The sequence below is a fragment of the Bos taurus genome, chromosome 17 (genome assembly GCF_002263795.3).
Source record: "Bos taurus isolate L1 Dominette 01449 registration number 42190680 breed Hereford chromosome 17, ARS-UCD2.0, whole genome shotgun sequence".
Taxonomy (NCBI): Eukaryota; Metazoa; Chordata; class Mammalia; order Artiodactyla; family Bovidae; genus Bos; species Bos taurus.
Genome location: NC_037344.1, coordinates 13,441,644 through 13,455,940, shown reverse-complemented (window position 1 = coordinate 13,455,940; position 14,297 = coordinate 13,441,644). Strand labels below are relative to the sequence as shown.

Genomic DNA, 14,297 nt, shown 5'->3' with positions numbered 1-14,297 from the left:
TCTTTGGGGCAGGGAGTGGTGGGGAGAGACAAGGAAGATATTAGTGTGTTCAGAGTGAAAATGTAGAATGTCTTAAGTACCTTCACATAAACTGGACCATTTCTAGATTTAAATAAAAGGGTGAGTCAATTTAAGGGAGTTTTCTGAATTGTCACAATAGTTGCAAAAATCAGTAATTTATTTAAAAAAATGTTTATTTTATATTGGAGTATGGTTGACCATGCGAAGAGTTGACTCACTGGAAAAGACTGATGCTGGGAGGGATTGGGGGCAGGAGGAGAAGGGGGCAACAGAGGATGAGATGGCTGGATGGCATCACTGACTCAATGGACGTGAGTCTGAGTGAACTCCGGGAGTTGGTGATGGACAGGGAGGCCTGGCGTGCTTCGATTCATGGGGTCGCAAAGAGTCGGACGCGACTGAGCGACTGAACTGAACTGAACGGAACTGATGGTTGATCAACAATGTTGTGTTCATTTCAGGTGTACAGCAAAGGGATTCAGTTCTACATATATATGTATCTATTCTCTTTCAAATTCTTTTCTCATTTAGAATATTGCAGAATATTGAGCAGAATTCCCTGTGCTATCCATTAGGTTCGTATTAGATATCTGTTTTATATATAGCAGTGCATACATGTTCATCCCAAACACTACTTTCAACAGAGAGTGGGTTTTAATTGGAGAGAAGAGCTAAAGAAGTCACTGGATATTTTAAATATGGTTTTGAGTCATTGTAGAAACAGTCTCAGATCAGACCTCAAATTATTATCACAGTTCACATTGCCATGGGGCATAACAAGATAACCTGTCTCAAAAAAACTAAGGCTGCGGGGCCTAATTATTTGCTTCTCTCAGAAAGCTGTATCATTTAGCTCTGTGGTGGTCCTGACCCATAATTATCACCTTCTTTGTTATGGTACTTAAGGACTCCAACTGACTTGGCCTTCTTCATGGTGGTGATTTGACTGGTGATGAAGCGTTTGTTTACATTCCTTCCCTGAAAAGAGCTTTCTCACCACACTGAGGCGCAGGTAGAGGTGACTGATAGCAAAGGGCCATTGCAAATTTTTTCTCAAAGATGAGGTCATGAGCAGTTGGGATCATGCTTCTAGCCTGAACCGCCTTGAAAGATAACCTCTCACTCAAAAACATGAAGACTTATGACAATTTTCTGGAGGCAGCTTGGTCCTTCTTTAAATGATGGCAGTTGTCGAGCAGTTAAAACAAAGTCTCTGACTTTTTAAGTGACAGATACTTTTGTTTGCTACTATTAGCATTCTTTTTCTTTATAGCAGGATAAAGTAAAATTATAAAAATATGTATGTACACATATACACATACGTATATAAAAATCTCTCTATTTAGATCATTTATTGCATAGAGAGTTTAAACTTTGAGTCCAGAAACACACATGTATTATTTATGTCCTTTCAAGACCAGTCATTCTGGGAAAAAGTATCTCAAAAGAAACATGAAAATGAAATAAAAAGCAATTTCAAAGCTTTTTAGGCTACAAGCACTCATTTTAATGACTGCCTTCAGCCCCCTAATATTGCCAAATATCCCTATTTTTTCTCTTCCTAAAAACTTTTGGAAGTGAAGTGAAGTTGCTCAGTCGTGTCCGACCCTTTGCGACCCCATGGACTGTAGCCTATCAGGCTCCTCTGTCCATGGGGTTTTCCAGGCAAGAATACTGGAGTGTGTTGCCATTTCCTTCTCCAGGGATCTTCCCCACCCAGGGATCGAACCCAGGTCTCCCGTATTGTAGGCAGACGCTTTTACCAGCTGAGCCACCAGGGTTAGTTTGGAGTCCTAGAGGAAAAAAAAAAGCTTTAAAATATCCATATATCTTCATTTTTTTAATTGTAATTGCTAGGAATTCTTAGATGCCAAAAAATTGTGTGTGTGCTCAGTTGCTTCAGTCATGTCCCGCTCTTTGTGACCCCATGCACTGCAGCCCACCAGGCTCCTCTGTCCATAGAATTCTCCAGGCAAGAATACTGGTATGGGTTGTTATTTCCTTCTCCAGGGGATCTTCCCCACCCAGGGATCAATCCCGCATCTCACTGCATTCCTGCACTGCAGGCGGATTCTCTACCGCTGAGCCACCAGGGAAGCCCCACCAAAATATTGGTGTAATGTAATTACATTTTTAATCAATGAATCTTGATCGTGATAAAGTTTCTTAACCATGTTTAATGTGTTCCCTTTGATTCAAAACTGGTTATTTTGTTTTCTCATGGGTGTATGTTTTCTTAGAAAGTCGACGACCTTTCTGTCTGAGTGACTTAAAAGAAGAATTTCCATAGAAAGGAAGAGACATGCTTTGTAAGCTACAAAATCACTCGATTTTATCCCAGTGCTGATTTTCAACCAAAATGCACTTTTGATTTTGTCTTTTGATGCAGACCTCTGATGCCTGAGGAATGCAGGGCCGTGGTCCAGCCCGCCCAGACCCTAACATCCGAGTGCTCCCGGCTCTGTCGGAATGGCTACTGCACCCCTACGGGAACATGCTGCTGCAGTCCCGGCTGGGAAGGGGACTTCTGCAGAATCGGTTAGTATTTCTGTTGTCCCTGGGAAAGAGAGGGCATGGGACAGCCTCTAGGAACTCAAGACCTTACGTTAGTTATTTTTTCTAGAATGATCTAATGTTCAGAGCTGTAGCCATTTACTGAAAAATAGAGCGACCCTATGATCCAACATGCCACTTCAAGTATTTATCTAAAGTAACTGAAAAAAGGACTTCAAAGAGCTATTTCTACTTGCACACCCATGTTTATAGCAACATTATTCACAGTAGCCAAAATATGGAAACAATGTAAGTGACTGTCAATGGGTAAAGAAGATGTTATACACACAGGTGACTATTATTCAGCCGTGTAGGAAATCTTGCCATTCTTGACAACACGGAGATAGACTTTGAGTACAGTATCTTAAGTGAAAAAGCCAGACAGTAGATAAATTCTACATGATATCACGTATATGTGGAATTTGTTTTTTTAAACGTCAAACTCATAAAAACAGAAAAGTGGTTGCCAGGGGCTAGGGGTGGGGGAAATAGGGAGAGGCTGATAAAAGGGCATGAACTTTTCAGCTATAGCATGAAAAGGGGAAATGCCCCAGAGGTCCAGTGCTTAGGACTTCAAACTTCCTGGGTGCTCAGGTTTGATCCCTGCTCCAGGAACTAAGATCCCACAAACCGAGAAGTACAGTCCCCCCACAGAACAAGGCGAATAAGATAAAACTGTAGCCATTTACAGTAACAGTAATGCTCAGCTCGTTTCTGAATTTATACATGAAGACGTTGCCATTTTCCTGATGTAAATAATTCATTTATATAAGTTAGTTATAAAGATAATTGACTTCTTTCACAAAATCAAAAGTGAAAACAGCCCAACCAGATCATCCTTGTAAAAGACCCTGATGCTGGGAAAAATTGAAGACAGGAGGATAAGAGGGTGACAGAGGATGAGATGGCTGGATGGCATCATCGACTCCATGGACGTGAGTCTGAGCAAACTCCTGGAGATTAGTGAAGGACCAGGAAGCCTTGTGTGCTGCAGTCCATGGGGTCGGAAAGAATCAGAAACAACTGAGCGACCAAACAACAGCAGCAATGACCTGTGTGTACAGAGTCCCTTTCTGAGTGCCAGAATTTTTCAGACACTCCATATAGGCCCTCCCTTGATTTGTTGCTTGCTTTCTTGCTACAATGCACTAAAATGGGGGTTTTCAGTTGGTGCTTTTATAGGAAAGGGGAAAATGCAGTTATCTAGAGTCATTTCAGAGAAGGTGATGGCACCCCACTCCAGTACTCTTGCCTGGAAAATCCCATGGACAGAGGAGCCTGGTAGGCTGCAGTTCATGGGGTCGCGAAGAGTCGGACACGACTGAGCGACTTCACCTTCACTTTTCACTTCATGCATTGGAGAAGGAAATGGCAACCCACTCCAGTGTTCTTGCCTGGAGAATCCCAGGGACAGCGGAGCCTGGTGGGCTGTTGTCTCTGGGGTCGCACAGAGTCGGACACGACTGAAGCGACTTAGCAGCAGCAGCAGAGTCAATTTATGAGATTTTCTTCATTCTTTTTGCCACTCCCTTGTCGACCATCAGCTAGGTGTGCAGCCGCTCAGAGAGCAAAGGAGTTTCATTCCAGGGTTATTCTATCCTTTAACTTGTGACTTCCACAAATACACGCAGTTGTGTTTAAATTCTACCTGTTGTGAAGACAGTTAGATTAATTTAGAGACCTAGAGTTTAAGGTGGATATGTTGAAAGAACGTTTTCAATAACCAGCATATACGTGTTATTTACAAAAGATTTCAAACATTAAAGTCTCTCTTGCTGATAAAATTCTAAGTCCCATGTTAATATTTAAAAGTATCAATCATTCATAAAGGCCATCTCTCTTTACTCTAAACATGTATTTGTTTCAAAATACTATAGCCATACGTTGCTTACTTTATATATTGTCAAAATAAAGTAGACAGTATTTAAAGTCACATAGACAATATCCATTTTAAGCTTAAATTACTTCAGTACTAACAGTATTATGTGACTGATTGATACCATGGTTACGTATCTAGGAAAAAGGTATCATAATTGAAACGACAGAAATAAAATAATTACATTATTTAAAACAAATATTCATATTCTATATTTTTTCATTAGTTGGCCAAAAAATGAGGATCAGTGTTTAAATGCAATAATATTCTAATTCCTGATGATATCTCTTCCCCCTGCTTCCTCTGATGCTTGATATCCTTTCTCTCGACTTCTTTTACCTGGTGTCCATTCTGTCTTATCCCTTACTTATATTTTGCTTATATTTGACTCTTAAGTCACCTCAAGTCATTGGATAAGAAAAAATTTTTGAATGCCTGCTAGTAACAATATGTTAGGCTGAGGGTAAACATAATTTTGAATATAGGTAGCTTCATATATACCATATATGATAATAATATATGATATAAATGAAATAATAATATATGATATAAATGAAAATTTATATTTTCATAAAGTATTTTTCATCTTTTCATTAAATCAGTTTAAATACTTGGAATATATAAGATTAAACCAGAATCATTTTATTAAAATAATATATTTTTTTGGTATTTTTGACCCAACCAAGAACTTTTTTCATATACTCACATAGTTTGCTCATCTCCCACAAATTTAAAAGACTATTGTAGTCTATTTTCTCCGTGTTGTTTCTTTCCCATATACCAGCCACAGACCCCTGGATTTTTATTAATGCATTGGAAAAGGTTAAAAGAACTATCCCTGAGAAGTATAAGGATATGTATTTAAGGAATTTGATTCTATCTACAGTGGCTGCACACCCCACATTCATCCTATCAGTAAGAGACTAAGTTACAGGCTCAGTTTTATGTCTCCACCTCATTTTAACAGTAAATCTTTCCCTTCCCTACCTATATTGTCGTGGTAAACATTCTTTTCTGAGGCAGTCCTGTGCTGTAGAGTACCCTGAAAAGGATTGCTCAAAACATCTTTCACTGGGCAACCTTACTACCCCCAAGAAAGGGCTTCAGGGTGTAATCAGAAATGAGACATATACCGTGCACCCTCTGGGAACAAGGAAAGGGAAGAATCCAAGGGAATCCACATAATGGATCCTCCCTCCAACCAAAATAAAAAACTAACCATTTCTTGCTGTTAAACTGTTGATATTCTAGCCTCTGGGTCTTTCTCTCTGGCCATGCCCTTCCCACCGTGAGGTCCTAGCCAGGAGGAATGGAAACCAGAGGTACTTGGAAGACATTCTGTTGGAGATGCCCTAGGGAAACAGAAGTTTTAAAGAACTGAAATTCTTGTTTCGATGTTGTTGTTCAGTCACTAAGTTATGTCCAGCTCTTTGCGACCTGCATGGACTGCTTCGCGCCAGGCTTCCCTGTCCTTCACTATCTCCCAGAGCTTGCTCAAATTCATGTCCACTGAGTCGGGTGATGCCATCCAACCATCTCGTCCTCTGTTGTTCCCTTCTCCTCCTGCCTTCAGTCTTTACCAGCATCAGGGTCCTTGTTTTACATAAAGTCCATTCCATAATGGATTGAAATTGTTTCCCGTGATCTGGGTGATCCGCTTCTCTAGAAATATCTCCCGCTGTCTGCTGCATTCTGGCCCCCAAATAATTGGAAGTCTAAAATCTTCTTTCTTTGTATTTATCAGCTTTGGGGTCATTTTGGGACTGCTCTTCCCCTCTTTCCCTCCCTTCCCTCACTCATCAAATATTTATTGGCCTCATATTCGGCACCGTTTCTGACCTACAGAATGGAACGTGATTGTATTGCTCTATTTTTTCTTCCAGCGAAATGTGAGCCAGCGTGTTGCCACGGTGGTGTCTGTGTTAGACCCAACAAGTGCCTCTGTAAAAAAGGATATCTTGGTGCTCAGTGTGAACAAGTGGACAGAAACCTCCGCAGAGTGACCAGGGCAGGTATTCTTGATCAGATCATTGACATGACATCTTATTTGCTGGATCTAACAAGTTACATTGTATAGTTTCTGGGACTGTTTGACTATTCCTTTCCAGTGGGCATTTATTTTTTTATCCTGTCATTAAAAAGAACAACTGTTATCTTGCTACACACTCCTGTGATTTCATTTTCTTTGATTAATTTAAAAGTCATTTCCAGAAATGTGCAGGTCTTGTGTGTGTATATTGGCATGTTTGTTCACATATGCACATATACACACACACTCAAAACCCCTATGCGTGTGGTTGCATAACAGATGGGTTTTAAAAATATGTATTTCCTTGCGTGGAGTAATTTCCCCGGAAATTCCATTGTAAATTGGTAACGGCATTTTTATGTCACCAGAAGAGATTATTTGACTTCCCAGGAATTTTCTGTCTGTAATCACTGAAGTCTACTTCAATGGAGTTTTAAAACATTACTGTGCAATCTGATGGATTGAATTTTAAAAGGCCATATTTTTATATTAATATTAAAGGATTATAATATGAGAGAATGTTTCAGCCCTGATTAATTTCTAAGTGGGCAATGGTATAAAATTGTAATCTGCATTTTTATCAATGTATCCAATTATAGAATGTTAACGCACTTACCTTTTTATTGGCAGAGAAATATGGTTACTCTAGCTTAATTTCAAGATCGTTTTCAAGTGTTTTCAATTAAATCATAACAGCATATTCTAAAACCAATCTTCCTAAAAGGTCTGCTTTTATTGTATAGTTTATTTAACAATAGGCACCGGGTTTGTGTTACATATTTATATTTTTTATTTTATTTTTATAATATAGACATCACCTAGATGAAACACCTTTACCCTGTCCTGTAAAATACTAAAGTTACATTTTTCACCAACTTAATTGGAAAGAAGGGGAGTGAGAAAGCAAACAGCCTTTAATGTGCTGTGGATCTAATCTAGCAATGTATCCTTGTGCCAACATGTAATCATTAACGACGGATGAAAAAGCAAGAAAACAGCCACTCATTATAAAATTCCAGCACTAAACATTCGTAAAATGCTTTTCACCATAGCAAGCCTGTCAGAGAGTATATGTGATTAGAATGTTGTGGGTTTCACACTGAATCGAACCTCACTGGAAAAAGAGTTCACTCGTTTTGAACAAATCTTGCCTATGTAAGCTGTCACTTGTACGAATTTTTAATATGCTCATTCTTGCCAAATATGACTTTTAATGTGTACATTCCTTCAGAACTCAATGAAAATCCTCTCCGGTTCATGTATGAATAAATATCCTGTAAATGTTCTTTTGGGTTTTTCAAGAAATACCATGTTCTAACTTAAACTGCAGAAACTCAGGTAGACGCTTCTCTTCGTGGTTTTTGAAGTCAGCGTGCCATGTTTGGATTATAAAGAATTATCAGGACATTTTGCACCTCTGAAGAAACATCGACTCATGACACGTGGGCCCCCACTTTCGGTTGCCCTTCTTTAACATCTGTCCCTCCAGAGTCTAAATTGTAGAGCAGGGCAGATTATACAACACAGATTGACTTCCCAAACCTGCTCCTTACCTTTAAGAACAGAAGCATCAATTTAAAAAATAAACAAAACCTTGCAACTCGTATTTGTTTATTGTTGGAAAGCGAGAGATTTGCAATGAAAGCACAGGGAGAAACCACCAAGTAGAAAGTTTGGTTAAGTACCCTGTTCTTGTCTGCCATATATGATTGCTTAAGTTTCAAGTGACCTCATGCCCAATGGAAATGGGTTGACAAGCCTTGGTTCAGTGCTTAGTGAACAATAGCCTGCATTAAAAAGTGCATGCATAATTTTGCACAATTTAGATTTCAATGGACAGTCTATTCAAAGAAATCTCAGGATTAAATGAGCATGGAGACCAAATTGCCCTCTTACCCCAGAAAAGGGGTGGTCCCTTCTAGTCACACGAACACTTCATTGGCCCAACAGTGTGGCAAATCTTGCGGTGAACCCTGCCGTAGCCCGCATCTGTAGGTTAATAGCAGTCTTTTGTCCCTGTGGCTTTCTCTTCATGGCCCTTTTACTGAATTCCATCACAGAAAGTTTTACAATTAAAAAAAAAAATGTCCTGACAACCATTTTTGTAAATGGACCCTACCATCTCCTCATCTCTTATTCAACGTGGGTGACATTCACAAAATGTGAGCTTCTTGTGAGGGAGCCAGCTGTCTAAATCTGTCAAATCGTGCAGTTTTATTACACATTCTCCTGTTCATAGTTTCACTGAAAACAATAAGGATACTGCCATATATTCAGCCAAATTCAAAAAAAACACAAAACAGCATTTTTTCTGACATCTTGAATCTTTCCATCTTTTCCAAAAGAATCTTTATAAAAGAAAAGATGTTCTATTGCCATTAGTTCTATTTAAAAATATCTAGATTAAATTGACCAGACCCAGCTTTTTTTTAGATAGTCCTTTCCCAAGCGAAAGACTTTCAAATGACTTAGAAAAACATATGTACTCCAGGTATCATTGCCTTTTCTATGGGGAGTCATTAGAATAAAAGATCAAAATTTTCTAAAAAGAAAACAGATCCACTACATTAAACCCCAGCAAATACAGTCATTGGAATCATTTCTTTCTGTTCCTAGGAAAGAAGTAAATAGCAAAGGCAGATTAATACCTACATATTTTAAACTAAGTGATCATTTCAAAAAAAACTTTTGACCTTTCCTTTCAAGTAGATTTTAAATATATATGTGACTGAGAATGATCTTAAATAATTCATAATGAGAGGCAAGTAGGAATTGGTTAAAAAGTATGAGCTAGGGAAAAATAATTGTTTCATCACATGAATGGCAATATCTACTCAGTAAAAAAGCACATAATCAAAATGAAAGAAAATGTCCTCTGTATGAATATAGATGTGGGAGATAAAGATACAATAAACATAAAAATGTAAATTATTATTCCTTTTTTCCATTCTAGAGCTTAAGCTTTGGGGATCAATTTAATGTAAAATGCTATGATGGTAGTTATAAAGAGTTGAGGCAAAATATTTTCTGCCACTGCTTCTAACAAACTCTTGTTCTGGTTGATAGAACTTCGTTTTTTTGCTAGTTATTTGAAGTAATAAGAAGACAAATGAGTTGACACATCATTAAAGTGCAAAGAAGGGAAGATTTAAGAAACTTGAATAATGGTAAAAAGGGCTTCCATCTCTAGCTTTCTTTTTGGAATTTCCCTTCAGTATGGCTATTGTAAAATATACCTTTTATCACAAAGAATACTCAGAAGTTTTCTCAGATTAATGGACTATCTCATAAAGAAGAGCAAAGAAACCTACACATACAACTTAAATAGAAAGCCATTCTCCTTTTCATTTATATATTTAAGAGTAAGCACTTCTCTATTTATTTATTTGAAAATAATTACATAATAATGTACTAATAATTTTTAACAATTTTATAATATTGTTTTTATCTCCAAATCATAAACTAAAAAGAAATCTACTAGGTTTAGGATCTTAGGTTAGATGCTGCATCTGGGGTCTTTCAAAGTACACATTAATTTAAACTGTATTAGTTTCTTTTAGTTTTGAAACATAAAAACCAAGACTAAATTTTTAAGAGGGAAAATAAGGTATATTATAGGCATTTATATTTGGCTGCTCGATAAAGTTTCTGAGCATCTCTAAAGAATGTTACCTATGATATCTTTCTCTCTCTTTTTTCTTCCCCCACCCCCATACATCCCTTTTCTTGTTAACCTCTCTCGTCTCTGTTTCTATTGGTTTTGACTAAACAAACATGTCCTCAGGACACTAATGAAGATATCCTGCAGCTTGCTACTGATTTTGCCTGAAAAATTCCTCTCCTAGTACCACATTTGTTCAAACTAAATCATAAAGAACAGTAGACAGTGATGAACAGACTAGACTGACCTATTGCAGTCATTGAAAGAAGTGACAAAAAGGAGTGCATGACTCCCAGCCTAGATGTCCCAGCTCGGCTGGGGTTCCAGCTTGGATGCTAGAAAGAACGTCCCCAGTCCAACAGTGTGAGTTAACAGTAAGGAAAGGTAGCGGCTATTTCCTTTTCAAACAACAACCATCTCTATGGATGGTTAAATAATCTTAAGACTATCCCAAATCAATGAGGAAAAAATGAAATAGTCCCTCAGTGGAGACTTCAGAATCTCTTTACCCCACCCTTGGAATGAAACATGAACTTGCAAAGAACTCAGACCAAAGTTCCATGCCTTGAAAATGTACCCATTTCTTTATTACCGCCAAAAAGTCAGTGGGCCTGTTACTGTGACTATAGACAATACCTCTAGAAAGTTTCTCGTTAGAATATCCTAAAGAAATATATTCTATCTTACCTTCTTTCTCTTTATCACACAAACACAAATTAGTCATACCTCTTATAATCAATATGATGCAGAGAAGGTGAGCAACTGAATAAAAGAAGCATTTTGATATTAAAAATATAAAAAACATGACCATAAAACCTGCCGGACGTTAACCTTAACCAGTTGCAACACTTCTTGCTCTTAATAGCCACTCATAGGTTTTGGAAATTGTCTTAAAATAACTGTTTTGGGGAGTACAGTGTACTCAGGAGAGCGGGAGAAAGTGTTGTGCTATTTTCTTCTCAATCATAGTGATTATTTCCCTAGTGACTATGAAGAGATTTACTTATTTATCAGATGAGCTCTTTTGATTCTTCATTAAATGTAAGCCCAAGATGCACCCAAAAGAAAGATACATTCTCTTTCTTTTGTATAAATCATCTACAAGTTGATTGAAAGCAATAAAAAATAATGATCCCTTCTATTAACATAAAGCTTAAGCTTAAAACTTGTCACTGCTTTTAACAACAACAAAAAAAATGATGCCAATTCAATATGAGTTCTCAGGTACATCTCATGTACATCACAAAGTCAGACATCACATTTTGGTCAGGGTATTTTTTTGTATATGTAGATTTTATATTACTTATACACAAGCAAATTAATATAAATGGTCAGTTATTTCAATTGACTATAATCTTTCAAGTTAAAAATTTTTTAACTTAAAAAAAGTTTTAACACAAGATAAAAAAAAAATAATATTAACAGGGATGGGAAATTCATAATCGCTAAAAAGAAAATAAGCTTTGTCTTCACAGTTAGAAACTAACTCTTGTACATTTCCCTTTGCACTAAAAAATAACTAGCCAAGAGTTTCCATTCACTGAACAATGTGTGATCAGATTTGGTGTAGTCTATGCCCAAAAGTGTGTTGGGTATTTTTTCACCTTATGTTCTTAAAATCAGAGACATGATTTTCATAGAATAAATTAGGAGTTTATGTATAGAACATAATACTATTAACACATTAATACATTCCATTCATAATACTATTATTGAGAAATCAAACTGACAACCTTATATCAGGTATTTCCCACATCTCATTCAATTCATAGGACATTTTTGGACTTGCATTTCACCAAGAACTATGGGGTAACAAGATAAATGATACAGAGGTTCTATGAGATTTTTGGAGTTCATTCCCTAGGACATGCTAAAGAAGTCTATTTAAAAGAAACCCAGCTAATTAAAATAAAAAAATTATCAAATCATTATAATTAATAAGCATAAAAGAAATTGGTAAAGAAACCATGTCTTTCCTGGCTTTATCTGTGATTAATTCTGTCCAGCTTTAAAGAATGGTTAACTTTATCTTTTAACTTTAGAATGGCTAAATTGTTCTAAGTTTTGCTTTTCCTAGCTGTTGATTTTTCTTTAGATTTTTGACAATTAGGGCAATTTGTCTGTAACCTTGCTCACAGAAGATACTTTGCTTGGATTTCTGTTAATAAGAGGCAGAAGACTGTGGGAACAAGTAACAAAAGCAGGTTAATATATGTACTAGTTGTTTTCTATAAATGTTCTTTGGAAAAGTAACACGCAAAGTCATTGGCTTAGATAATCCTTCTATATTTGCATTAATTTGACTTACTTTACCAAGTTATTATAATATTAATTCTTTTTAATTGATCTTCTATTATTCAGCCATCCATCCATTCATTAATTTAACAAAGATTTATTGAAGTGCCCAGCACGATTTATGTACTATAGAAAAGGCAAGGATGTTTATAATGGGAGATTATGAGCCCAGTGGGTGCATTTGAAGCAGAAGACAGTAATCGCACCCAACTGCTCTAATTCAGTTCAACATCAAAATCCAGCAGTAATAGTACAGATGGCCTAAAATACATCTGTGTGTATCTGTATGTGTGCACACACCCATGTATATATATTTATCTATCTGTACAAACACTACATATGTATACACACTATCTATGTAATATATAATATATGTATAATGCATATAAATTCTAACAAGTGTATTTGTGTTATCTTTAAAATAGAACAATTGTATCTTGAAGTGATAAATGCAGAGAATTGGTTTTTATTGTTGATCTGTGGATTTAATGATTTTTAGGTGAAAAGGATGTTTAAGTGTATAATTTCTTTTCTTAATTTAATATATTTATGTAAATGCATGCCTGAAATTTGGTTAGATTGGCTGTGTTTGTGTCCTTTAACATGATCAAATGTATTAAACTTTATCTTATGATCTAATGTACATGTGCGATTTTAAAATTATTTTTTATTGTAGAATTTTTAAAGCTTAAGTATCCATATTGACTATATAAACACTGATTTTTTAAATATTCTATACTCAAACTTCTTGTTCAAACTATTCTTGCCTTTTTTCACTTTTCATGTTCTATTTTCAAAATTTTACTCCCCAAAATATATGGCAATGTTAAGGGTCAGTTTCATTGGGTACAAATATTGACTTAAATTTATAAGTTGTAAATGACTTAGATCTGATCCTTTAAAAAAAAGTAAAATATTAATCAGTGAAGGATGCAAAAGAGCAGTCAAGAGTCCTGAGAGAAAGAAGCACATAGAAGAGGGGAGACACGGAAAAAAGGCGATTGCAGATACCGTAAAACCTCGTTGACCTGGCCGTTTGGTTTCCAGTCAATTGTATCAAGAGTGTTTGTACAAGGTCAGCTATGCTGTTTTGAACATGAATTAAAAATCTGCCAATATTCTTTAGAAGACCAAAATGCTTTCATCTCGATCTCCTTTCTTCCTGAACAAATACGTCCCTGACCGGCAGGTAAAGCTGTTTCCCTAGAAGAGAAGATTGTTCTGAGAAGAAAATGTGGTACAGGTGCTTGATTCACAGATAGAGTCCTCGAACTCAGGTTACTCTCCAGAAGTGTTAGGTTAGGCAAAGAAACTCCACGAAAAGCATCCCTTAGCTCATTCCTCAGTGGCCCATGCGTGCTAAGTCACTTTGATTGTGTCCAACTCTTTGTGACCCCACGGACTGTAGCCTACCAGGCTCCTCTGTCCATGGGCTTTCCCAGGCAAGAATACTGGAGTGGGTTTCTATGCCCTCCTCCAGGGGATCCTCCTAACCCAGGGTTCGAACCTCCATCTCTATGTCTCCTGCATTGGCAGGAGGTTCTTTACCACTAACTTCACCCAGGAAGCTCCCTCAATGGCCCAGGAAGCACAGAAGGTCTCTTTCCCTCAGCCACTGCCCTTCCACTTTTGCGACTCTGTCCCTGAGTCTCTTAATCACAATCTGTTTTCTGCATGTGCCTGGTCTCTCCAACCAGATTATAAATCTCCCAAGGCTATATCTTCTACTTAGAATCCCTGACAGACCTAGAGCAGCTCCTGCCTACTTACCTAGAGGAAGATGATAATAATAGGTATCAGTTCAGTTCAGTCGCTCAGTCGTGTCCGACTCTTTGCGACCCCATGAACCACAGCACGCCCGG

The 14,297-nt window shown here is 37.2% G+C and overlaps 1 protein-coding gene across 1 annotated transcript in view; it reads left to right on the top strand.

Moving 5' to 3' along the window:
- The window catches only part of HHIP (hedgehog interacting protein), a 109,580-nt gene extending 102,389 nt beyond the window's left edge, over nt 1-7,191 (top strand). Inside the window, exons 12-13 of the mRNA NM_001099114.2 lie at nt 2,411-2,559; nt 6,334-7,191. Of these exons, the coding sequence (NP_001092584.1) occupies nt 2,411-2,559; nt 6,334-6,527 (343 nt within the window). The 3' untranslated portion in view covers nt 6,528-7,191. The remainder of the gene's footprint in view (nt 1-2,410; nt 2,560-6,333) is intronic.
- The last annotated feature ends 7,106 nt before the right edge of the window (nt 7,192-14,297 follow it).